This window comes from Crocodylus siamensis, chromosome 2, assembly GCF_052110815.1.
Source record: "Crocodylus siamensis isolate JL-2025a chromosome 2, ASM5211081v1, whole genome shotgun sequence".
Taxonomy (NCBI): Eukaryota; Metazoa; Chordata; order Crocodylia; family Crocodylidae; genus Crocodylus; species Crocodylus siamensis.
Window position 1 is genome coordinate 199790100 of NC_143396.1, and position 26803 is coordinate 199816902.

A 26803-nucleotide genomic window follows, 5' to 3' on the forward strand; every position below is an offset into this window, starting at 1 on the left:
AGGATGTGGAGAAGCTTGAGAGAGTCCAGAGGAGAGCTATGCACATGATCAGAGGTCAGGAAAACAGACCTTACGACAACAGGTTGAGAGTCATGGGACTTTTCAGCCTGGAAAAGCGCAGGCTCAGGGTGACCTGATGGCCACTTATAAGTTTATAAGGGGTGTTCACTATGACCTGGGGGAACATTTATTCACCAGGATGCCCCAAAGGATTACAAGGTCGAATGGTTATAAACTCTAGCAAGACCGTTTCAGGCTGGACATAAGGAAGAACTTCTTTACTGTCCAAGACCCCAAGGTCTGGAATAGTCTGCTGCTGGAGGTGGTTCAAGCACCTACTTTGAACTCCTTCAAGAGAAACCTGGATGTTTTTCTTGCTGGGATCCTATGACCCCAGCTGACTTCCTGCCCCTGGGTAGGGGGCTGGACTCAATGATCTTCCAAGGTCCCTTCCAGCCCTAATGTTGATGAAATCTATGGTCGGGGCAAATATCCCTATGTGGATTTTAAATCAAGATTTTGCAGATATTTCTCCATAAGACTTTGAAGTTTATTGTCTAGGAACAATGGGTGGCTATAAGCATGCTTGGGAGTGGGGTGGGGGGAGTTTAATTAGAGCAGTTCCCAGAGAACTTCTCTAATTAAAACGCCTCACTGCCATGTGCATTAAGCATCTTGTGTTACAAATTGCCCGCAGAGACAGTTTAATTAAAGCTCATTTGATGAGTTTGTTTTTTCTTATGACAAAGCTCATTTGACGAGTTGTAGTTAAAGTGCTCCCGCAGCCATTTTGAAATGCGGGACACTTAATACATGTGACATTGGGGCACGCTGGAGCTTTCTAATTAGAATGTTCCAGAAGTCTTAATTAATCAAGTCGACTCTAACACATTCTAATTAGAATGCATTGGAGCATGTCTATAGGTACCCATTCATGCTAATGCTAACATTGCTCAAATGTTTGGAGAAAGGCCACAGGCATGGCCAAAGCAAATTCTGTCCAAACATTGAGTACTATTTTACGGAATAAAACCTCTGAATTCACCTTCATCTAAAATATGCAAATTAGGTGATTAAAATTGATGAATATTTTAAATAAACTTTAAAAATTATGTTTATACAGTTTGTTTCCATTCTAATTTCTTTTACCCAGCACTTGTTTCCATTTTCTTTTTTTTTTATTTTAGCATTATTTTCTAATCAGTATCACTTTTACGTTGTTACATGTTAGCATAATATTATAAAGGAAAATTTTCAAAGACTCCAAGAGCACTCGGGTGTTTGTTTTCATTGACTTTCAATGGAATTGGGTATTTAGCTGTTCTATGCACCTTCAAATATCTCCGTCATAATGTTTGGGCTGGAAATTATTCTAGTATAATAAGACAAGGCACAGAAATATTTCTGTCATTTGTAGGGTTTTTAAATGCCTATTATTACAAAAATTAAATATGATTTGTCTAGACGGAATTGGCCAGAATAAAATAGAGAATGTTTTGTTTGTCTCTTATCTCCTCATTCCAGCATTTTCCATTTGGGAGAAGAACAAAAAGAAAAAAGGATCACTCATATCTTCTTATCATCTCTGAACACAGATCCAGATTCCTGGACCCCTTACAGATACCTCTCACTTATAGCCACCAGTACAGGAAAAATGCAGTCAGATGCAAGGGAGCTCCTGGTTGGGGCCCAGCACAGCTGAAAGTAATCTAGACTGTTCCTGAGACTGTTCTAAATCAAGTTGTGGGCAAAACCAGCTCGAGAATCAGCACAATGCAAAAGTTGGTGAAAAAGCCTGCAGTGAATACAGCTCAGGTGGATTGGAGAATCAGAGCCAAAGACTACACAAATATAAAACAGGCAGAAAACTTTTAAAATGCTTGCATAACTTGTTTTGCAAGGGGTCTGTCAGCAAGAAGCAGGTTCAATGTCTAGGATTTGTATGTAAAATTACAAAAAAGGTGAGCTCAAGTATCCACCCAGAAACCTGGAAAACCAGGTATCTGCCACAAGCACCCATGAAAGGCAGTATGTTCTTCACTTTCAAGCACTTATCTGACAATACAACATTGTTTATCAAGAGGAGAGGAATAACAGTTTTAATTTGGGAAACCAGAAAAACAGTCAGTCAAGAGTAAAACATTATTCCTACCCACCCAGTAGTCCTCTGCCAGCTATCCCGGTTGTAGTCTTTTGCCTCGATTTCCCCACCAGCCAATACAAGCCCCAGTGAATGTATGCCTCTGTGACACTTCATTTTTCTCTCTTTCCCCCTGAATACAACCCACTTCCAGTTGGCTGGCAGGGACTGTTGAAGTTCTACAGTCCAGAGATGCATTTGGGAAGGTCCATATAGAACCTCAGCTGCCCTTCAGCAAATGGACATCTTGGTGCCTTCTTCCACAGTCAAAACTGTTCTGGAAGAACATTGGAGATATGGGGAGGGAAATAACAGGACACCAGTTTTCAGGTAACCACTTTGTTTTCTTACTGAACCTTCCCAAGAGCTCTGGAACACATGAGGGTCAGAAGTCTAGTCATTGCAAAAATTATTATTGCAAAAGCCTGGATGAGAAGTGACACCTTCTAAAATCACTGACTGGTTTAAAAAAATTGAGAAGTTTTAGTAATGGAAAAATTGTCCCATTGAGTTACTGTTCTATTCAAGAGAAGAAAAAAAATGCCTATTTAGAAATTTGATGGCAATTCTTGGAATTTGCTAAAAATTTAATTTTTAGCAAATTCCAAGAATTTCCATTTATATATATATATATATATATATATATATATAAAAAAAATTGTATATATATTTAATTTTTATATAGATATATCTATATAGTCTTTATATATAGATATATCTTTATATCTATCTATCTTTATATCTATCTTTTTAAATTATATATATATATGATTTTTTCCCCTTCTGCCCCCAGATCTGAAAGTTTGAGAAACTTTTTTGAATATTATGGGAAGTGCAAGTTTTTTTAGCTTACACTTAAGAACAAATTTAGAATACATTTAAAATATAAAGCACAGATAAATAAAATAGTGAGATTTGTATTATGCCGAGTTCTGAGGAAGAGGACTATGGTGAATCAATATACAGAGATGAAGAAACAAAAGCTTAACATTGACTGAAACAAAGGAACCATCAGAGACTGAAAGGAAGAGAAGTAAGAACGTTATCCTTTGGAACATTGTTTCTGGACACTGACTTTAGGGAGTACAATTGATTAAATATCTTTAAATGTTACATTTGTTATTTGATAAATTGGATTAATTAATAAAGTTAAACACAAAGATAGCAAATATGTTATTACTTCTACACTCAATTCTGAATTTTAAACCCACATATCATTTTGAATTTTAACTGAAATTTTTCGTTTGGCATAGAATAATTTGCCCATACAAATTAAGTTAATTCTGTCTCCAGTTCATCAGGAGAAGGTGGCAGAGAGCACCTTCATATATTATCTTCAGACTGGAGGACTGCACCTGGAAAAAGCAAGACTTCATCAGGCTGTCTCACTGTAAATAATCCAGTAAATCCCAGGAGAGCACTGCTGCCTCCTTTTAGAATAACAGCACTGGCCAACAACTCTGGCTGAATTATTTAGCACGTAGCAACTTTCCTTTTTCTGGGATCCTAAACAAAGTTTCTGATCTGCCAGTTAAGTCCATCAGGGCCCCAAGAAAGTCCCTTGCACAGTTGCACTAGATTTATAGGAATAAAACTAATGGGGATTTCATAGTAGTCTACTGATTTTTTAACTGAAAATCTATACCTTCAAATGAGAAGAAAAACATATGTATAAGGATAAAAGCTTCTCTAGAGTCCAGTAATACAAAAGCCTACTTAAAAAGAGGCTCTCTTTACCATTCCTGCATTATGATAGTAGGTCCAAATTTCAGCTGTCTAATACAGCAATCATCACTGAGCCTGATCAAATTGGGTATGAAATTTGCAGACTCTTCTATTAAATACTACAGGAATGACATGTGCACGTCATTCTGGCAGCTGTCACTCCAGCAGATACACAGTAAGATGTGCAATGGGAAGCAGCTTTACTGAATAGTAAACAACATCACTTGCGGAGCTAACGTAACAGATCCCTCTCACTAGCTGGGACCTATCTGGGGCCAAAGACATTGCTCAAACCTGGGAACCCTCAGTGCCTGAAGCATTAGCTTCTATCTCTTAGCTTGAAGGATGAAGGCCAGGAGTGCTGAATTTATTTGGTCGCCTTATCTCATTGATTTCAACAGGTGTTAGACACCTAAATACCTTGAAGAATCTAGGTTTATCTCTTCAAATCTGTGAGGACTCTTCATGTGGACCAGTCATTTCAAAAAAATATAGTTTAGAGGCATGATGCATTCATTCAGATAACAAACCCACAGGAAATTAGGTACATCTAACAAGCTGAATACAAATTCTGCTTTTACTTTCAATTTGGTTTTGACATGTGTTATAGCACCAATTAGGATCAGGGCTCCAGTCTGCCAAGTGCTTTATATAGTCCTTGCATAGAGTCTGAACAGATAAAAAGACTGACAAAGACGTGGAGAAAAGTATACATTGTGCAAACAGAAACTAGCTGGGCAAGGTAGTTTCACATTTTTCTTCAACAGATATATTGGGTAAGTGAGAGGAAATGGCAGGAGAGAGTGAGTACACAGGAGTAAAGGAGCAGGTAAAATGAAGAAAAAAGTTGAAGAAAAGAGAGAGGGGAAAGGCAACATGCGACCTTGTGAAGAAAAAGTGGAGGGACCAGAGCCAGGCAAAATTTTTCCATAGCAATTTTTTTTGGCAGAGAATGCCTTTTTGATGTAATGGATGCTTTCTTTAAAAAAAAATCTGGTTTTGCTAACTGTTGGGATATTTTATTATACAAAGCCCTCAAAGTGTACAGATTTCATTCAATGAATATTTTCAGTGAAGTTCCCTCAACAATGTAAAAAATGAAATCAGTGAACACAAAACTCCATTTTTTGTTGAATTTTTTTTGCAGGGAAAAACATCATTTCCTGGGTAAAACTAAAAGGTCACTCTTACATCAGGTAGTTTCGAATCCAATCCAGTTCAACTGTGACCAAAAATTATCTGATGGCTGTATGACAGCATCCACAGTATGGTTTGTGGAATGAAAACTTCATCTGAGAGGTGATCAAAATCTAGGCAAAGGTGCCCATAGATTTTAATGGATTTGGGCTAAAGTTTTTTATTCTGTTTCCAAACACGAAATATATAAGTTGCATTAACTAAACAAGAAGACTAATCAGAGATGTCACAAGGACTGCATGGGCATGGACCCTTTAGGTCAGGCTTGAAGCACATTGCTGGTAGGTTGGAGTTAAACTGGTATTTCTAGTACCTGTGTTTGCACCTATTTCTCCATAATTAGAAGGCTTAATTCTGATTTCAGCTGATGTGGTCCTTTTGACTGACATGAAACTAACATAAATTGGTCAACAAAAATGTGCAAATTCAAAGCTTTTAGACCTAAGTAAACTTTTTTTTGATGAATAACTGAAATCTTGAAGAAGCCAGGAAGTTATTCAGAAGCATGTGAGAACACAGCCTTTTTGGCAGACATGTAGGCTTTAAAAGGGTAGTGTTTCTTTCTGCATTTTAGGAGAAGACAGAACAGATTTAAAATGTAGTTGCTTATTGATTTATACTCTTTATACTGGACGTAGCTTTTTATTAAAGAAAGCAGATATTCAATAGTGTTAACTAGTAATGGGAATTGACTTTTCACTAATTGCACAGACCTGGCATTAATACACCTTAACAGAAAATGGGCCCTGTGTTCACCAGATCAATTCTGAAATTTTTCTGTACCTCGCTATGGTCATCAGACTCCAACAACGTTGCGACTAAATGAGAAATTCTTGCCTTTTTAAAGAAATCATCCAGTTAGCAGGATAAGGATTTTCCCCCAAAAGAACAAGAAAGGAAGCTCTTTAACAGGGTAGCTCTCCTTCTTAGTCTTGGTTCCAGAGGGATCATTATTCCCTAATGTTCTTTCCTGTCCTTCCATTTTTGTACATGTGGAAATACTGTATGCTCCTTGATGCAGTGAGATTTCTTCCCCCCTGTATTAGTGGGGGCTGTCTTGGGGCAATGCCAACATTAATCATGATTATCTGATTATACTTGTTGATGGTGTGAGTAATGGTTGTTTACCTGTATCTTAGTTTTATATGCTAATTTAAAGAGGCACAGTTGGGTTAAAAGTCATATAATAAAAAGCAAATCTCTAGCCATGTTACTAAACCTACTATATTTTATTCTGTAATGCAAGCTGCCTGTTTACTTTCTGCATTTCTGCAGCTTGGTAGCGAAGCTAGTCAATACGACTTTCACATTTATCAGTTTCATGTTCTATTTCCCAAGCAGAAGCACTAGAGTTTTTACAAACTTGCAGTATAAGAACATACCTTAAAAGAGAGACTGTGTTCTGAACACCTTCTTCCACATTAGGGAGTGCAAAGACCAGCCCCCAACTTGTATCTATGTGGACAAAGACTGTCCTCTGAACCCCCTGCTTCAGTTGTTCTGACTTCCAGCTCTTTTGCTGCCAACCTTCTCTCACTTGACTCTATCACATGCAAGATATATCTATGTTATTTTGCCACCTACAAAACCTAAAGTCACCCTGGGAAAGGACAGCTGAAGCACTGAAAAGATCTGATTCCTAACAAGGCTTCTTATGTAAGAGAGCTAGAGTGCATCACTTCCTGAAAACCATCTCTTCCTAGATGAGACCTGATGAGCCCAACTCAAGTCTCATTGATGTTACTATAAGTCTTGGGCCACTTTTATTGACTTCAGCAAATCATTTGGATTTCTAGTGATACAGTAGCTGAAATCAGAACTGGGCCACTGTGTCCAAGAACAAAATGACCTGCATTTTCCAGGTAGCGATGCAATATTCTGCTTTGCAGTCAGATTACTATATTGATTCACTTTCATTAGTTATGCAACATCCTTTTATTGCTGTGTTTCACCAGACTAGTATAATAATAAAAACAGTTAGTTAAGAATGTAGAATAAACTATTATAGGGAGCTTTGTAAATTCCCTACTAATTGGTTTTCCTCAGTGTTTTGTTGCTGATACTTTAGCTGGACACTGGACAAATGAGAAATCAAACTACAGCTCAGTATATAGAAAATAATGTGTCAGCATTTTAGCATAACTACTATTTCAAAGCTTGTTATGTTACTGGTAATAAAATGTGACTAATATACTGTTAATTAATATTGTGTCTTAAAGCTAATTTATCACATTATTAATCAGAGTAATAAAGCCAAGGAAAACCAACCTCACCTATAATCATTCATCTACTCTAAATACAGTGGTTTATACACAAATCTGTAGTTCCACTGCCTGTGCCAATCATTTGCTTGCTTCTGGATATTTGTATTGTATTTGCTAGCACGGTAACTTGCCCCACAGGAATATTTTATTTAGCAAGACAGGACTTAAAGTGAAAGGGTAACCATTTCTGATCATAACCTTGGCTTTGCACTTCTAGTAATTATCCTTTAATTGCATTACCCTATTTGAAATAGAGTTGTAATTGGAAAAAAAACAATTTGACATTCCCCGATGCTTACTCTGACATGCACTATTTGCTTTTTATTCAAATGTAAATTTTCTCTATAATACTATAAAAGAAAGAGGAAAAATATAACAAAATTGAAATGTCAGTAGCAATTTCTGACATCCAGGGAGAATCATCAACTAGTACTGGATGATAGCAAGGCTTTGAGTTCAGTTAAAAAAAAATCAAACTGAAATTAGCATGGTCAGAGGAAAGGGAGGGAGAGATGCAAGGTGGAAGAATCGTAGCTTCATTCCTTAGGGATGAGTGTTCGTTTCACGCCGTAGTATCAAAATATCAAACAAGCTACCAGCTGTAATTGCATGATGAATGAGCCTTTCAGATTACATTGAAGGAAAAGACAGAGAAGGATAATTTTCCAACAGTAAAGCATCCTGATCTTACAGCTAACTATTGAATAATTGTTAGGGTCACCGAAAGTCAATGAAACATGGGATTCCCTTTTGTCATACTGTACATAACAGAATGTGCATATATGTAGAAAAGATGCAGTGCATCTTTTCTGTTAACTCCATGCATCAGGAAACCTGTCTCTCAGTAGTATTGAAACAAACGGAATCTAATTATTGCCATCTTATCCCATGTAATGCGTTTTGCACTTGCGATGGGTGCACTTCAAAAGGTGGGTTAGATAAACCCCATCTGAGGCCCAGCTCTGTAAGTACTTACATATTACATTCATAATACACATAGATTACAACTTGGAGTCCAATGCCTGAATCTTTTTCCTGATGTTGGAAACCATGGAGATTAAAATTAAATCTACTCAAAATGCAGAGTGAGTGAGTTAGAGTCAAGCACACTGGCACAAGGGGATTCACCAACAATGGAGTGTTTACAGGAACCCGTGACTAAGTGTTACCATGAGGATGCACCACGTGCTGAATCTGTGTATTCCACTGTCTTTGGATTCACAGAAGTTTACAGATTCCCAGAAGTTTAAGGCTAGAAGGGATGTTGTTGGGTCCAGGTCTTCTGCTCTGGGAAGGAAAGACTGCTGGGGTCAAATAACCCCAGCAGGGTGTGCATCTAGTCTCCTTTTGAAGACCTCCAGGGTAGGTATTACTCACTGTGAGTGGAGGTGGGGCATGGTTGAATTGGGTGTTTTCAACTCTCAGACATCTTCCACTGCTACAATCCTGTCCATGTTATTTTTCAATTTTTAGGGACTCTGCACCCAAGTTTCTTCCAAAACAGATCTAGCCCTATGTTTTACTTTAAGGAATCAGCAGCCCAGTATACAAGCATTGAAAAGGGAAACAAAGTAGAGATAAATAGAACAGAACAAGCAGGATAAGTTGTGACTTTCCAGATCCATTTAATGGTTTGAAGCATGAAAGAGGACAGGAAAAAGAAAGGAAGCCCTCACACAGAGAAAAATGTTTCAGGTAACCTTACCTGTACTCCCCAGCTCTCATTCTTGTCAGTCAATTGCCCTCTTTGACTGTGCACTGCCAGACTGACTGTATTCAGTATTAGGGAGATGAAAACTAATTGTGTTAGTCAAGATGCTTTGGTTCAGATTCTCAAAGATATTTAGGCACCTAACTCCTTTTGATTGTAATGAGAATTAGGAGATTAAATACTTTTGAGATTGGGCCTGCAGGCCACCACTCAAAGGTTTGCCAAAAGCTTTACTTTGAATTCTCAGCATGCCAAGAGATTTTCTTTTAGTAGCATGCAAATGTCTGCTGAGTAGGTGCCTACCATAGAAGCTAAGTGGGTTATTATCATAAGATTATAGCCACAATCTCTGCTGATTTGTCAGTGCTGAAGCATACATAGCAGCTGAAAGTGAGCTCTGTGTGGGGATAGCATTGTCAGCATTAGAATGTCAGCAATTCAAACTTCCTATCTTTCTTGTATAGATCTAAACTATATGCATGCAGCTTTCTGCCCCCAAGTTTGTAAGCACTCTAGCAAATGCTTACCACAGTGAGTAGTTCCACTTAAGTCAAGGGGACTGTTCATATGAGCTCACTCAGCTTGCTTTACTCAATGAAAAAGAGACAAGCAGCGTGAGACTTGGGGTTTCTCTCTGATGATTTGAGGAATCGGTACTATTTAAGATTCCTGTCTGAGGTCATGAAGCGTATAGTAAGTACCTTTAATGAGCTGCCAATTCCAATTTTGACAGCCAAGTTTTGCCTCACTTTTCACCTCCATTTTGGACTGAAATATTGAAAGATGGAAGTACAGACCAAACAACAGGCAATTGCATTAACAGTCATACCACTGAAATGTAATGTAATCAAGCTAAATTAGCTAGCTCCCAGTGAGAGACCTGGTCTATCAGGAGGAATTCACCTTGGTAATGAAAGTCATTTGGCAGGATTCTGATCACTTGATAGGAGGCTGATCAGGACATCACTTGAAAGAGAGAACAAAAAATTAGAATGGAGCAGGTATTGGCTTGCTCTTTTTGACAATTTAACTGCTCAGGCTGAGGGGAAATCCTGTTTTCCTGAATACCTCTGACCCTGAAGGGCTCCCAAGGGTGATTTACATTAAGGGATATTGCATTTAGAAAGTTTCCTGGGTTTTTTTCTTTGCCTATAAGCCTACAAACTTAGGTGCCTTATCTTTAAATAAGATTAGCAGTATAATCACAAAGTGTACAAAGCTTTTCTGTCTCTACATCTATTAAGTTGAGGTTCTCAACTTAGTTTGAAAAGTTTCACATAGTTACTTAAGAGCTAAACTGAGAACCATCTGAGTACGTTACAGATTATCCACCAGTTAAACAAGTGTGTGCTAAACTGAGGAGTTAGCTCCAGAGTAAATATCTCTATGTCTACACGTGCAGTGCTATTAGGATGGAGTAAACTAATTAACTCCACTGCAGCACACATGTAGACACTGACTGGGCTGGCTGGAACACAAGGGTGCTTCAGTGTTGGGGCTGCCTGCTGCACTGAAGCACCCTTGTGCCCTAGCCAATCCCTCTGCAGCATGTTGAGCCAGGAGGGAGCAGCCCCGTGCTGGTAGGCTGACCCCTTGAACCTCCTGCCAGCAGGGGCTGCTCCAACCCAGCTCAACATGCTGCAGTCCTGGGCACACATTCAAACATTTCCCAACATGATCAATGGTGCCTGGGAGCAATAAACTCCAGCATGATATGTGCCAGAGTTTATTGCTGTGCATTAATAACATGTATAGATGTGCCCAGTATTTCTTAAAAGTTTGGAATGCAAGCAATAGGAGACAGAGTCCTCATTATACAGACTTCATTCACCTCTTCAGTGTCTTTAGGGAACACCAAAGAACACTATGGAAAATTGAAAGACAAAAACAAGTAGAGACAACAATGAAATCCAAGTACAATAGGAACAGTGGACTGCATGTTTGGGGCTTCCTGTTTGGACAGTATCACTGCTGCAACTTTGAGAGGTGGCCTCTTTATTGTAGTGCAGAAGGTGGCAATCTACAGCCTTTGGGCTTGATCCATCAGGCCTTGGTGGCGGGGGGCTTTGCCTATGCCACAGTTGAGTGGCAGGGAGATGTGCTAGTAGTAGGGCCCTAATATGTAGCCCTCTTCAACCTGAGCTTGGTCATTCTGGCCTGCTCCCTGAAAATATTGTCAAATGGGAACAATGGCCAGTGAATCTGCACATTATTTTGAAATTTGAAAATAAAACTCAATTCCCTAGAAAGGCATTAAGGCTGATTAAAAACATTTCAAAAGAGAGGTATTTGTCTTAGAATCTGCCTGTTTGTCCTAGCCATAATAGCATGCATGGAACCACATCCAGTCAGGGTGTTTTGCTGCAATAATGACTTCAGGATTGAGCTGGGAAATGTAAAATGACCTAGAAGAAATGTAAACCTCTCTGCCATCATTTTGAGAGGGAACTTTCCAGCTACCCTGAAAGTTTATGACCATAATTTAATAGCAAACTTCAAAGAACATGTAAATCATTTCTTAAAAAAAAAAAAAAAAAAGCTACTTTGAGCTGGACTTAAAGGGCTAGTTTCATCAGTAAGTGGATTGGAAAATAGGTAATAAGGCAATGTATGCGAAGCAAGGGTAAAAAGATGTTCACTTAAAGAACCTATTAACTTTACATTTAACACTGCTTCAATATAAAGAACCTGATCCTGTGGCTTCACTGACAAGTGTCATTCTCTCCATGAGCCTGAATCCTGTATGGGATGGACTCAAATAATTCTGTTCATGGAGGCAAGGTTGGACAGGTATGTGGCTGGGATGGTTTACTTGGGTTGATCCTGCCTTGAGCAGGACTAAATGGGCTGGACTAGATGATCTCATGAGGTCCCTTTCAGCCCTACTTTTCTATGATCTATGATCCTATTGTACACTGTTCCTGTCGCATGTACTCATATGATTTGAGACTAGGACCCTAACCATTCATGTTTGTAGTAAAACAATGCCCTCTGCTGGATTTAAGAGAAGGCATTCCACTCTACAGTAAAATTTATGAGCTGATCTGTTTAAAAGGATATTGGTTGGGTATAAACAATTAAAAATAGCCAACTGTGTGTAATTTAGTTAAGCATATTGTTATAGTCTACACTTCTTTTCACAGCATAAGCATCGCATATGTATGTTTAAAGGAGGGCTGCCAATTTAGTCAATTTAGAAAATGAATAAGTAGCAGTTTCAGGTGTTCATGTCCCCACGGTCAAATTCTGTGATGTTACCTGAATGTGTTTCTATCTGTAAGTTGTTTCCCTCTTCTCTTCCCTGTTGCTGTGTGCAAGACCTTCATAAATTGCACCTGAAACTGATTGACTGACTGGCATAATCACCATAATGAGAAGGAATGATGCTGACTGTACACAATGCTGTCACATATAAGAAGAAAAATAAACCAAAATAAATTAAACTTTTGTTGTTTCAGTTTCCCAGTTTTTTCCATTAGTGTCACTTAATAACACAGTAGGTAAAAGATGCTTAAACAGAAATGTGTTTTCTAACAGTGACATTTTAATGTTAATATAGTTTTTCTATCATACATTTATAGATATCATAAATTATTCCTAAACCCTTGTTCCAAATAAAGGCTTGTGCTGAGATAGTTATCATTCATATCATGCTAATTAATTTAATTTCCCAACATGATCAGTTTGGAAGGTGGTCAAAACTTCTAGAACATCTGATTAAGCAGCATCAGTGTGGAAGTTATGTACCTGGATTAGGGCAAAACTTGACTTAAACTCCCTGTTGTGAGTGCAACAGGAGTTTTGTCAGGTTTATGATTCATAAATGTCCTTGAAAAAGCAGCTGGTAAATGTCTTAAAAGTGGCAAATGTAATAACCTGGAAAAGAATCCAGGACATATATAAACAGAAAAATTTAAAGGAGCTCTGAAACCAGATGAGAACAGTGAAATGCGTGTGCGCGCGCGCACGTGCTCACTGCTGACTGGCATCCATGTGTATAGCTGGTTTAAAGTCACTTAAGATCTGCATACACCACCTCCTTGGTGATTCTGGGAGTAGTCATGAAACATCCCACTCCCGCCTGCCTTTATACATGCCAAATCCCAGAAATTAATCACCTTGGAATGGCTTCAAGGGCATACTCCAGTTCTTCTCAAGACTAATGTAATGTCTGTTCATGGCCAGAGTCTATCTCATCTGCAAGAAGTTAGAGAGGATACCTGCGAGGAAGATCTTCCTTCTTATCCAACTTGAAAGGCTGTAAACTTCTTTTGGATGTGGAGGAACTCAACATTCCCATCCTCTGCTCTGCCAGGGACAGGGAGGGAAAAGCACTGGCTCCCTGATAGCCAACGTAGAGCTGAACAGTCAAGAAGCTCTGTGGTGACCCTGCCCTGAAAAATTCCCCCATTCCCACCACTGGTATGAGGGTGGAATTCAGTTGCAAGACTTATTAGGTTGCCTCAGTGGGAGAATGGCACCTTCTCTTGCCAATCAGTTGCCAACTTCCCAAGCAAGCTGTCAATTAATGAGTTCCCCTGGCTGGAGAGCTCTCTTGTGAAGTTCTCCAGCGAGGTGCTTGAACGCATATATGCTCCAGCAGTGATATATGTTGGTATGATTTTTTTGTGCTCACCCCTGCAGACTTATCCACCTCATAAAAACTGCAAACTCGAGCTCACCTAAAATCCTTTGCTTTTTCCATTCCTAGATTTCTCTTTTCCAGAAATCTAAGTAGAGCTTGAGGTATCTGTAGGTAGTAACCAGTTCAGCCCATCTTGCGTGTCTAGGTCTAGTCAGTATCTTCTACTTCTTGGGCATGTCTAGACTTGCTTTTACACATGACTAAACTTAATGCACATTTGCCTAATGCACATTAAGGCAATTTAGGTGTGCATCTACATGTTCGTGTCCTAAGGTGCATTAATACAGTGTGTGGACCGACTTGAGACAAAAGCTTTTGCAGGTATCAAATTTAGGTGTGAATAGCCTAAACTTGCCATTTTTAAGGCTCTTTAAGGGTTCTTCGCATGTGGAGGGCCATGCCCTTAATGCGTCTGAAAAATGGGTAAAGCACCTTAAATCAGCACATGTAGACATACCCCTTGAGACTTAAATGGCAAATAATTAAAAACAATAGGGGCAAGCAGAGGGGGAAAATGTGTTATAAAAATCCAATGGACAGTTATTTAACATTAGTTATTAAAGTAAATCTTTGGCACAAAAGGTAAAAAAGAATATTTTCCTTTAGTTGCTGTCAGCAAAATTCATTTGTGCCCCAACTAAATTTCCAAAAACATATGCATACGTTATTTATTAGGCCTTTTAGTATCATAGGTGTTGTCAAGATGTTAATGGAATCCCTTCTCAGAAATTAATTACCTGAAGCTGCTATACCCAAGATAGAAGCATTAGCTCCTGAATCAATTAACAGACACAGCATCCCAGGAAACATTTTATCACCATGCACAACCTCCAACTCCACTAGGAAAAATAGGGCACAGAATATCTCAGCTACAAGGACCATGATGCAATTCTTACATCAGTAAAAAAAAACTTCCACTAACTTTGTAAGTTAGATGAGTCCCAAAGTGAAATTCATGTTGCTATACAGGTGAGAGAAATCAAAAAGCTTCTCTAAATACTATGTTACATACTGACATGAATCAGGACATCAAGTTAATAACAACTCAATTGATATGCATGGCGTTTTATTCAGAAATGAAAATTTGCTCTTTCATTGTGAGTGCTGATCTCTCAAATACTTAAAACTTGTTTGTGTGTCAATTGTTTATTTTATGCTGAATTTGATTTTGTGGACATTTTTATGCCCCAAGCTTTAAAACAAGGATTTGTGTATATACCATTTTATTTTTTAATGCATACGGAATTTAAGGTTGTTACTTGATTTAGAAACCTTTAATTGAATTGCTTATAAAAGGAGTTGGTAGATATTTGGCCATATCATAACATGCTGCAAGAACCTAATTTTGAGGATTTAGGGCAGGTCTCTTCAACTGGCAGCCACGGGAGCCACAAGGGGTTATGTTGTGATGCCAGGCTTCTGCCTGGCTACCATTTCCCCTATTGCTCCAGACCCCACTTCTTCCTCTGGATTCTGTTCTGTGCCTGCCTCGGGGAGTAGTGTGGTGCAGCATGGCACAGTGTAGCAAGTTTCAGGTGACACTAGAGCCACACAGTGCCCATATGGGGTTGTTGCATTGGGAAGGAGAGGATGATAGCATCCATGCAGGCACATCCTGCAAAGGGATGGTGGGGGTCCATGCAGCATGTAGTCTAGGGGCCAGTGAGCCCTACTAGTACACCCCACAGGAAATGCAGGCTGTGGCCACTTAGAAGTTGAACAGCCTTAATTTAGGGTATGATGTAGCAAAAAAAATCTTTAATCTTGTTTCATTTGGGTTAGATTTACAGTGACTTAGCTCGCTTATAACATGCTTGAGTTATTAGGGGAACTTGCAGCGGAGTAAGTGAGCTAAATTACTGTAACTTTAACCCTGTTTCCATTCAAGATTTAAGTTTCAGCAGTTTTGCTACACTTGGTTTGCTACAGAAGCATGCAAACATAACAGATACTTCATAAAAACTGCTGCAATCTCCTAAACTGGAACTCCCTCACCCCTTTTCAAGCAGTGCAAAGTTCCCTTATGGACTACTACTTAACAACATGTAGTTAGTTTCAACTGAGAATGGGAAGAAATAATCTTTCAATTACCATTTCTGCTGTTGGGGAAAAAAACATTATATATATATCTTTTAAGAAGACAAAGCTTTCAACCTGCTCAGGGCCCAAAGTGGGGTGCATTGTTTGACCAAGATTGCAATGAGGAATGCAAAACCATTATGGATTTAAGAAACATATAATGAGCATTTTTTAATAAAAAGGACTATTTCTACAAATCTTGCTTTCATTAATTTCTGATGTATTTTTCAACAATAAAGCATAGAAGTTAGGGAACCTTGGGCATGAAAAGGGAACATATGACAGGTAACAAGTTCACCTGTCAGTTCTTTACTATAATATTATCTGAATGCTCAGTGGAAAGGGAAGGAACATGGGTACACTCATAAAGAATGAAGGGAAGCAGGGAGGAGATCCGTTTCTATTGCATATACCTTTAGTTTTGTTTCATGTCCAGTGATTGTTTGACATGATATTTAGATATTTAACAGTATTTCTGTCTTCACAATAGATCTGATGAGACAAAACAACATATTAAATTTACTTAGAAGTATTTAATACTCTTTCCAGTCTATATGAACTGGTGCTACAAAAAGCATTAAAAATACAGATAGCACATACAATAATTGTGCCACTCTTGCTGAAAGATTTTCAGTGTCCTTTAGGCACCAGAGCAACTTGAGGCAGGATCTTGATCACTTCAATACCTACATTTTAGGGGCCTTGTATCAGTGGAATCCAAATCCTAGAGTTTAGCATATATGTTCTTCTGGGAGGTGGGGTTGTTTCATCCAGTTGTGAAAGAGGATATCCAGCTCTACCACTTTGCAAATATCCTAACCACTAGTTTTATAAAAGATGACGGGGAAGCAGCAATGATGCCAAGGCCTAAGTCAAGTCAAAGATCCTTCTGAGCCTAAGAACCTATTGGATTAGTATGCCTAACGCATAACACTTTCTACAGCCTACAACACAGAAGAAAGATGTAGCTAGCATTACATCTGGCTGCCTTGACTCCTCAAGTTGAACAACAAGGTACTCACTTACGGTAGAGTCAACTGGAGGCAGCCTTTGGTGGAAGTCCAAAACAGAGCTTGAACTTAAGGTATTAACTACTCTGCCACTGCACTCCTCTCTCCCCTGGAGGTGATGTATTCAGGATAATGCAACTGCATTTTACAAGGTATGCAAGTTCAAATGGGATGTGAATACCAATTTTTAGAACTAAGATAACATGAGGAAGTCATGTTGCTAACATTGTGTCCAGCTGTTAACTCTCCAGGCAAATAAGCAGATTCATATTTAAAGCCAGCCAGTAACAGGCAGCTAGGCTCAAATTCACTTGAGCAATAATGAAAAACCTTCACTTCCTTGCCACTGTGCACCAAACCTATGTATCAAAAGGCCCTTAATCTCTGCAAATCAATCTTTACATGCTCATGTTGGGGTGAACAGTCAGGCTCTGAGAAGTTAAAACTCACTAGCCATAGCAAATCTTCTGAAAACAACCAAATCAGTAACTAAAGCTTATATTTTAAGTCATGATTATATTTTAAGCACTTAATATCATCTTTGTTCTGAAAACTATGCCATAAGCCACAGCTAGACGTTTTTTGATTTATGAAGCAGGAGAAAGCTACAGCAGCAGAGCCCCTTTAAAGAGCAGATATTATAACCTTTACACTTTAATTAGGAGAGGGATGAAACTGAACAGAGAAATAAAATCCTTTGGGACTATCTGGCAGAAGGAAGAGTGAATTGGATATTTGAACAGAGTTCTGAGGAATATTATATTATACAATAAAATCAAGCTTTAAAAAAACACTTCTAGCTAAAGCAACTTGGCAAAAACCACTAAAATATCCAGTGTTTTTGGAAAACTGTTAATCTAAAAACAGTTCTATTTTGATTGGACAGGGCTTAAGACAGTTTTACCCTCAATTTACTTAGTAACTTGACAACTTTCCTACTGAAGTAAAAAATTCAAAGATAAGTGTATTTCACCAAGTTGATGAGACTGTGCTTTAATGTTGTGATGCTACACAGAAGTTACAAAAACTTAAACTACTAACATATATATTTTACATACTACATAAGAAAATTATAGTTACTAGTCAGTGAATGCAAAATCTAATAAAAAGACTATCCCAGTAAGTGAACAGATTAAAAAAATGCACTGAATTTGAATTGCTGCTTAGTATTTCCTCAGTATTTACCAGCAGATGTCAGTGTAAGTTAGAGATAAGGTTAGTAAAAATAATTTCATATCCAGCTACGCACAATTTAAGAATTAGTTCTATAGCTGCAAATCTACTGAAATGAAAATGATGTACTAAATAATAAAATAGCAGAATGATGAAATCTGCTATTAGTAAATTTTATCAATATGGCAACTATCTCCCCTTGAGCACCACTGATGTGAATAATTCCATAAATATAAATTTCACATGCCAAAACTCTCAGTAAGATTTGTTTATATCATCCAAAAGGTTGAGATTGCTTAACAGTACAAATGCTACTCTTTAAAAATTTGTTAGAACTTCTGCCATAAAAAATCTACTTTCCATGATTTTTTCTATGACATGGGTGTAAAATATTAATTTGGTGTGAAGTCAGGGATACAATTTCAATCAAAGGAATAACATTCAAATCTGACTGATTTGTCTATATTTAGTCTGGATATTAATGGAAGGAAGACATTTGGATGATTTTCAGCTGCTAAGTAAACAAATTGAAATAGTCATCAGTCTAACATGAACTAAATACAACTTTTGCATACAAAACACTATCTTTAATCCCAATTAATTTCAATAAGGCTATACAAAATTCAGCTAAAAGCAGTTGCCTGAATAATAAAACAGGATGCCACATTCTTTTACTGGACTGATATCCCCCCAAAATACACGGCTCAATATTTCCAGTGCATTGGACATGCTGTTGATCTTTTTTAAGTTTGATGGAAGGCAGTTCCACATCTCACTTTAGAAGACAGAGTATTTATGATTATGCAACACATAATACTGGACATGACTGCCAATGAATTAAATTTAAAATGTGTAGTAGTTTACACACAATAAATATAAGCAGAAATACTGAGTTTTTAAAGGTAGAGAATGATCAAGAGATGCATGAAAATCGTATTCTCTACAGAGAGAATATATGAAGTAGCTAATTCCAGATTTCTTTTAGCATTTTCCCCTTGCACTTTGATACAATATCTCATTAACTAGTAATGCACTGCAACATTTCAGTCATGTTGCTGATTTGTATAAGTTGACTATAAGGTGGTATGAAGTGTGACAATACACCAACATAATAAAGAGCCTTTCTAAAAATCAGATCAACATGGATATGGAACTGTAAATGCTCAATGTATGTGTGTAATGATGGTTTCCACTCATTTTCATCAGGCTAAGTTCTGTATGTACATGCAATACACCAATCTATATATATATTTGTACATTAACCAGCGTGTTTATTGCGAATAATTTCTCCTCCTTCTATTTCAATTTGTTCATATAACCACTTGCGGTCACAGCGGCATTCAGCTCCACATTTATTGGAACTACACTTGGGACAAGCATAGAAACATCCCAGGCAATCTTCATCAAGACAGTCACAGAGGTCCATCCCACTGACAATCAGAAGTCCCTGGCTATCATAGACTTTACTCTTTGCTGGTATAATTTGCCTGTATAATAAAAAACAGTTATTATGAATTGCTGGAAATTAGAGAAGAGATCAAACTAATTTCTTTTGTGAATTCTGGTTTCAAGCAGTTCATCAGTTTTCTTGTTTAGCACCAAGCCATTTTAAAAATCTGTACCTATTACACTGCTTGTTTTCTACCTTCATAAAAACTAGTGCCTTACTTTTTTTTTTAGCCCTTTAACACAGAAAGTTCACAGGAATGTTCTCACTTGTCATATCCTTACCGCAATCACATATTCAGTTAACTGTAACTCAGTTTACATTTTACTCATTACTTACCCCCCACCTCCTAATTCTATTAAATCCAAGGAATGGATTACTAAAAAACAGGGGGGGGGAATCATATCAGATACAGAAGCTGTAGTTCAATTCTAGAGTCCTGCCAAATTTGATGTGGCATTATTCTTTCCTAACAAAGTTTATTTACATACACTCCTAAATTTGTTTAGCTTGCCTTTAAAACAAAAATACCCTGATTTAGGGGGCTTTTGCACTTCAAAAGTGCAACAAGAACTATTATATTTAGCACGGTGACTAGTGTCCCTGAACATCTCTCTCTCCTAAAGCTTACATTACCTTTGGTTATTCTAACACAAAGGCAACTGATGAAACAAAATATTGCATTAACATATTATTACGAGGCTTGGCTATATAAGGACAATCTATCCTAGTCCTAACTCCAACCTTTAAAAAGATGGAAACAAGCATCCCAAATTATGGGGAAATCTGAAATGGAGTTCATAAAACAGAGACGTTTCCCCCTCCTTGTGAGACGCATGAAAGAAAATTATACTTGAGTTAATATAGGAAACAGCTCACCTGTCAGAAGTAGTTGATACACTTTTTGTTTGTAGCCTTCTCTTCTCTCTTTTACTGGTTTCTGGAGTAAACTCAGTCTGTCGTCCTGGATTAGCAAACTGCAAGGACTTCAAAGCTTTAGCTGTTCGTCCCTGAACAAAGATAGAAATTCTCATTTTAAATATTAATACTAAACCAATTCCATAGGAAAATTAACCGTCAAGCCTTAGGTAAATTGCTGAAGTCAATTTGTGCATGAGCACTGCATTTCCCAGCGGGGAACAAGATGAATCTTAAAAGAAGAGTGTTACAAGTAATTGTGCCACTTAATGGTGCAAGTTAAATGAATAAACAAAAATACAAATCTTACTTGAATAACTGGAATGGATTCTAAACTCCTGTACTCTCCTCATCAGGCTTTAATGTGTTAGCAAAAATACAGTTTTAGTTTCCTGGGCTGGATGGGCAAGTGTTTCTAAATTACAAAGCTATTTTTTTCTGAGAAAGAGTCTATGGCTTTTATTAGTTTCATACACATTAATGTATACACAACCTTTTTCATAGACTACATAATGCTAATTAGCAACCCGAGAAAAATCCTACACACGTCCATAAAAGCAAAAAAATTCATGACATCTTCTTTCACAAGGGCTCTTGTAGAATTTTAAAGATAAGTGAGTTAAAAAATTTGTCACTCTCTTTTAAAAGGACACAGAGCTTCCAACAAAAGGCATACAAACAATATGAGTTACTAGAGACTTAAAGGACTAAATGCTTTCACATTTTCAGGAAAAGACTTAAGAATGTTCTTTACGTAGGACTCAAATGAAGCCAGCCCCACCCCATTAATGTGGGGAATTAGAGGGGTGAAAAATGATCCATATACATACGTCTGAATCAAGTTTCCTTCTTTGGCGATCTTCAGAATCAACTTCCACACGTCCATAGATTATCTGCATACATTTTGGACAAAGTTTCCAGCCAGGCACAAACTGTCTTCCAAACTTGGCACTTAGAAAAGTTGCATCATGTAAATCAATTGCACGTAAATTTTTCTTTGATAATTTTCTGTGCTCGTTAAATGGGTCACAACATGATCTTTGCATGTCTTCAAATCTGTCAATGTAAATTGTGGCATGATGGAAGCAGATTGTATTGTTCTCAGAAAGAGCCATTCCAGTCCTAAGCTGAAGTAACATCAGATCTGATGATGATATTTCTTGTTTAGTCTTGAAGCCAATGTAACGGGTATAGTAGGTCTTATGACACTCATTGGCAACTTGAAGTTGAATTCCAACTGAACATGGATCCATCTTACTTGATCAGTACAATCTATTTCACTGTTATTTTGCCTAGAATCAATTCTTTGTAGTCTTTAGTAGTTTCTATGAGGATCACCCTGGAGAAAGCATTAAAGTCAATCAGATTTATGCTGCAAACCTTTATCTGCAAGCTTTACAGACTAGGCTCAAATATTAAAAACCCTAAAATTAATTTCATAAGGAGCCCTAGTGTACTACTTCCTCTTATTCAGCGTTATAAGGCTGAAATGACATTTTATTTTATTCAAGAATTAACTATTTTATACTTTCTTCAGAGGCAGTTTTATATTCAAGCCAAGTTAAAGACTGATTCTTAAGTATGTAAGACCTTCACAAGAGTACAGATCTCAAAAAGTATACTTATATACATGGTTGTCTGACACAATATCCACTTGAAACTAGCTGCAAACCCAACACGAGCGTGAAAGCACCAAACATCTGCTACAAGACTTGGGGTACTTCTAGCACAACACAATTGCATTTGCTTGAAGCCAAAGGGTTAAGAAGCTTTCATATAAGCGTTAATTTGCTTTTTAAACAAACACTCATGAGCAACTTTAAACTAAGATGACTATAAACCCAACTTAGTTATAAAATTCAACTACATACAATTTTGCTTATATAAAAGGATCAGAAAAATTAATAATTGTACATATTTGTGCTAAAACACCATAGACAGTACTATTAATTTAATACTTATTGAAGTATTGGCCACTTGTACCCTAGAAAAAGGAACTCTAGAACTATTGGGGCTGTCACATCAGACAAAAAGATAACCACCCCAATATTGTAATCCTTCAGGAACAGGAAAACTGAATATTTCATGAAACTTCTAGACCAATATAGAGGAAAATGACACCAACTGTCTGAGACTCAGTGATTTGCTGATATGAAACAGATAAGTTAATAGGTTTTTTTTTTTTTTAACAAAAGGCTGTGAAAAGCCGTTGTTTGGAGCTTTTGCAGCAGAAATCCCCTTGATTGTAATGCTTTAGAGTTTTCCCAAAAATATAAGTGTATTTGAAATTTAGTTTCATAATCAGAATGTAATTATGAATACGCATGGCTGTCATAATTATGTCTTTCTATATACACAATAGCTTAGTGGTCTCTTGCGTGACAGATGTTTCCAAAATCAAATTATTTGCGGGGCCACCATTTTTAGCGAACTTGAAAGCTGTTTCCAGTGCAAAGCTTCTAGCCAGTTCTGTGCAAAATTCCCTACTAGTTTCAAGACAGATTTATCCTACATATCAACAACTTTTATTATTGTTTATTACTCTATTCTATTATTCCTAACTCCTTATTTATTTAAATTCCATGAGATGTGCAGGATCCCCACGAATAGTTTTGGATAGCGTGGAAACAGTGAAGAATACTATATCATACAGTAGTGGTTCTCAGCCCTTCTGCATTCAGGACACCCCCTCTATTACTTTTCTGAATATGGTACCACTCCGGTTGAGAACCACTGTTGCACAACCTAAGTTTACTTCAGCGGTTCTCAACCAGGGGTTCTGCAACAGCAGCTGCAGCCATGGCCAGGTGGAACTGCCCAGATCATATAGTGGTTGTGATAGGTGCATGAGCTCCTGCCTGTGTTAGGGTTATCTGATGGACTTAATACAGGCAGGAATGCCCACTTCTGCTGCAGTCCTTCCTGACACGACCACCCATGCTCTGCCCAGAAACTGAAGCACATGGGTAAGCCCCAGCTGGCATTGGTCTGGCAGCCTGGAGATTTATCCATGTGTTTTCTGCGTTTTGCTCCAAGTTGCTGTCACCAGGTACAACTGCCTCATACAGACTAGAAAGGGAAGCAGCAGAAATGGATGTTCCCACCTGCATTAAGTTTTAAATTCTCATCATTAAAGAATTTTGAATTAGGGTTACCTGATAAACACACGGCAAGCAGGACAGCCTGCTCCTTCCCTAGCCTCCTTCCCATCTGGCTCCCAGGCAGGATTTATTGACTACACTGGAAGAAACAGTCTACATGCAGAGAAATAACTGTTAAATGTTAAATGTCTGAAGTAAACTAGATAACGTTGCCTCCCTGATATGTTAACAATAAGAATTTTAGATTTTATTTTGTGTGAAAACAAATGACATGCATGCTGATGGTGGCACTGCTTTGAAGTGACCACAAACTCTCCGTTGTTTCTAAAATGGATTTACAAAGGATCCAAAAACTGTACTTTTTTGTCTAATATTTTTACTGTTACAGAGCTATAGTAGACTTCGTTCCTAGGAAACCGTGTCCACCCTTTTGGTCTTCATTCCTTGATAGTGTATGCTATACTAATTATTTCCTTGAGTATTTTAAACTTTCTAATAACTGTTTGAGCTGCTTTATTACTATTTTTTTTTTTTTACCCCTAGGGAAACTTCTTTTCCAAATTCCTTTGGAGATTTTATATTACAAATTACATTTAAAGAAGAGATGGATAAATACCACACACTTAATCAAATCCTTATGCAAACGTCCAATACTTATGCAGCATCTTTGACATTCACAAAAATGACTTGGGGCTTGATATAACAAGCAGTATGTGGCTAAGATAACAGTGCAGGCTTCATACCAGGGGTGCTTTTGTTTCTATCCTTTCCAAATAAGTGAAATATTTCTGAATAACTCTTACTCCCCATATAGCACGTGTGAGCTGGGCAAAACATAGAACTGCAATAATTTAAACAACTTTTCAAGTTTGCAGGTTTGTATGCTGGGAAGGTGCACTCACAATAAATGATTAAAAGCACTTGCTAGTCCCCTAAGCCAAGTTTACTTTGAGAAACTGTCAGCTTGTCAACTGCTGTCCTTGGCGGGCATCTGTACTGGCAGACAAGGGCAACACCTGCAGCACCAGCTGCGCTCATGCTTTGAGAAAGCACCTTCGCTGCACCCTTCCACAATCACGCATGTTTACAGGAGGCATGTTACAGTCCTCGCTCGACTGATTTATAGGCACATCCTTGGCACAAACGCAGAAGCAGACGGCTTTTCAAGCTGGAGAGGGAAGAAATAGACACGGTTCTTTTTTTTTTTCCTCTTAGAGCAGCTTTCAGCTCAAACGGAGTGGACTGCAGGATTTCCCAGACTGGAGTAGATGTGGGGTCCTCTTTTTTATTATTACTTTTTTTCTTTGTAAGATTTGCAGTCGCAGGTGCAGCAGCTCCTAGTCGGCCCTGAGAAGCATGAACAGACAGAGCGAGGCGCGGGCCCACGCGGGTGCTCGGTGAAGCTGTGGTGGGAAGCAACCTGGAGGCTTGAGGGAGCGTTACGGGGGTGGGGGCGAGCACGCAGCTGCTGAAGAGGGAGAGGCGGCGACAGGGGACGCAGCAGCAGCTCAGCGGGACAGGCACAAGCGACAGCGGGCGAGCAGGCGACACGTGACCCCGCTCGCTCCCCCTCCTCCCCCCGCCTGCGCCTTGACGTTGCAGAGGACGCGGCAAGCCCCTGAGGGGGGAGAGGGCTCCCAACCGTCGCCCCACCCCCACTCCCACCCCACGCCGTACCTTGCCGTAGGCCTTCTTCCGCCCCTGCCCCGCGGCCCCTGAACCGGACTCGCGCGTCCCCCCAACGACAGCCGCGGTGCTTGAAGCCGCCATTAAAACTTGGTCCCCCTCCCGGCCGCGGCCCGCTGACAGAGCATAGAGAGAGCGGAACCGCCAGCAGGGCTAGAGCGCCGTTTCCGTTCCAGGCGGTGAAGCCAGAGCCGCGCTGACGTCACCAGTTGCGTGTGGGGCTCCCTCCGGAGGGTGGGGGGGCGGGGTGCGCGCGCAGCCCCAGCTGGAATGGGGGTGGAGCTTGCCGGGTCGGAGGGCAAGTCTGCTGCACCTCCTCAGCGTGATTACCTGGGCAGCGGTGGGAGGGGTGAAGGATAGAGACCCTCCCACAGCTACGTGCGATGAATGGAAAAACATAACAAGTTTATGTATTTTTCCATATGTAAAACAGTAGAATTGGGGGAAGTCGTCTTAAATGGAGGGTTGTCTTAGATTTGAGTAACACCGTACCTAGTTAGTCTCTAAAGGGGCGTCTTTAGTGTGTGTGTGTCTATAGGAGGTGCTTACCACACCTCAGCCTAATAAGGCTGTGCAGTAGTGTGGTGGTTAAAACACACTAATAGCCTACTGCGCAGAGTTATTAGGCTCACATGCAGGAAACATCACAAAATAACCATAGGCTACTAGTACTTTATTAAGCAGGTGCTAACCTAAATGTGCAGTATCTAAATGACCATGTAGATGAGCCTGGTTTCAAGCACTTTTATGAGAAGGGAACGTGGGTTCAGGAAAGCATGTGCTGTCTCTATATCTTATATAGCTAGTCTTTAAAGGTGCCTGTGTATCCTGCTGGACTGCAGACTAGCAAGGCTAACTACCTCTCCCCGTTTTCTAAAATCATCAACTATAGGCACAGCTACAACCATTTATGACTCTTTGTTTGCCCTGTTATTCCTGATTGGGAGGTGTTTGAGCAGCAGTCCTAATTGTTGATGGAAGCTTTCAGGTTTACTCCATGCAATGCGGCCCTGTCATGTAGAAAACCACCCTGTGCCTCAGATCAGCAATGATTAGGATGGAAAAACTGCAGGGGGACATGCTGTGGAGGGCTGCAGTGTGCTGTTGTGCCTTAAGCCAGTGTTTCCTAACCTTTTCCAGCCCAAGGCACACTTAAGTTAATTAACATTTTCCATGGCACACCCATTAAGGCATTCCCCATCCTCATACCTATTGTAGTTCATTGCCATGGCAACATTTCATGGCACATCTGTTCATTTTCAATGGCACACTTTTGTGCTGCACCACACTGGTTGGGAAACACTGCATTAAACCACCATTGTGCCCAGTAGTCATAGATAGTTGCAGGGTTAAAGAGGCTGTTGCTGTAATGTAGGCTCTGAAGGTCTGCCCAAATTACAGTATCCCAAATTAGAGCTGTACACAGAGCTGCTAGTTATGACTAGTGCTGCGTGACCAGTGCACTTTTAACACCCAGGCTTGTGAAGAGGTCCTTCAGAGGCAGCCTTCTGCTGTGCCTGCGCTGGGGGAATCCATGTCTTGCTACACCAAAATTTTTATACTGTGAAGGGCTGGAGTGAGGCTGAAGATTTCACTCATAATATTGATTATACATTGTCTTCATCTTCTTTTGTATGGCTGATGTAGATATAAAACAGCTACTATCATTTTACATTTAAGTGGCTGAGGCAGAAAGTTGCATCAGGA

At 39.0% G+C, this 26803-nt stretch overlaps 1 protein-coding gene across 3 annotated transcripts; it reads right to left on the reverse strand.

Annotated features, from left to right (window-relative positions):
- Positions 1 to 16274: 16274 nt before the first annotated feature.
- On the reverse strand, positions 16275 to 25243 carry ARL14EP (ARF like GTPase 14 effector protein). Of its 3 annotated transcripts, XM_090032810.1 has the most exons (5): positions 25088 to 25223; positions 24313 to 24578; positions 21140 to 21648; positions 20271 to 20401; positions 16275 to 19431 (listed from the first exon to the last, which is right to left on the reverse strand). In XM_090032810.1, exons 3-5 carry the CDS (start codon positions 21560 to 21562, stop codon positions 19203 to 19205), a joined length of 783 nt encoding a protein of 260 aa, XP_089888936.1. In that variant the 5' UTR covers positions 21563 to 21648; positions 24313 to 24578; positions 25088 to 25223; the 3' UTR covers positions 16275 to 19202. The 3 variants fall into 3 exon arrangements, with proteins under 3 accessions (XP_089888936.1, XP_089888934.1, XP_089888937.1); XM_090032808.1 differs by lacking the exon at positions 24313 to 24578 and having other exon boundaries at positions 25088 to 25243; XM_090032811.1 differs by lacking the exons at positions 24313 to 24578; positions 25088 to 25223 and adding an exon at positions 23465 to 24272.
- Between the last annotated feature and the right edge of the window lie 1560 nt (positions 25244 to 26803).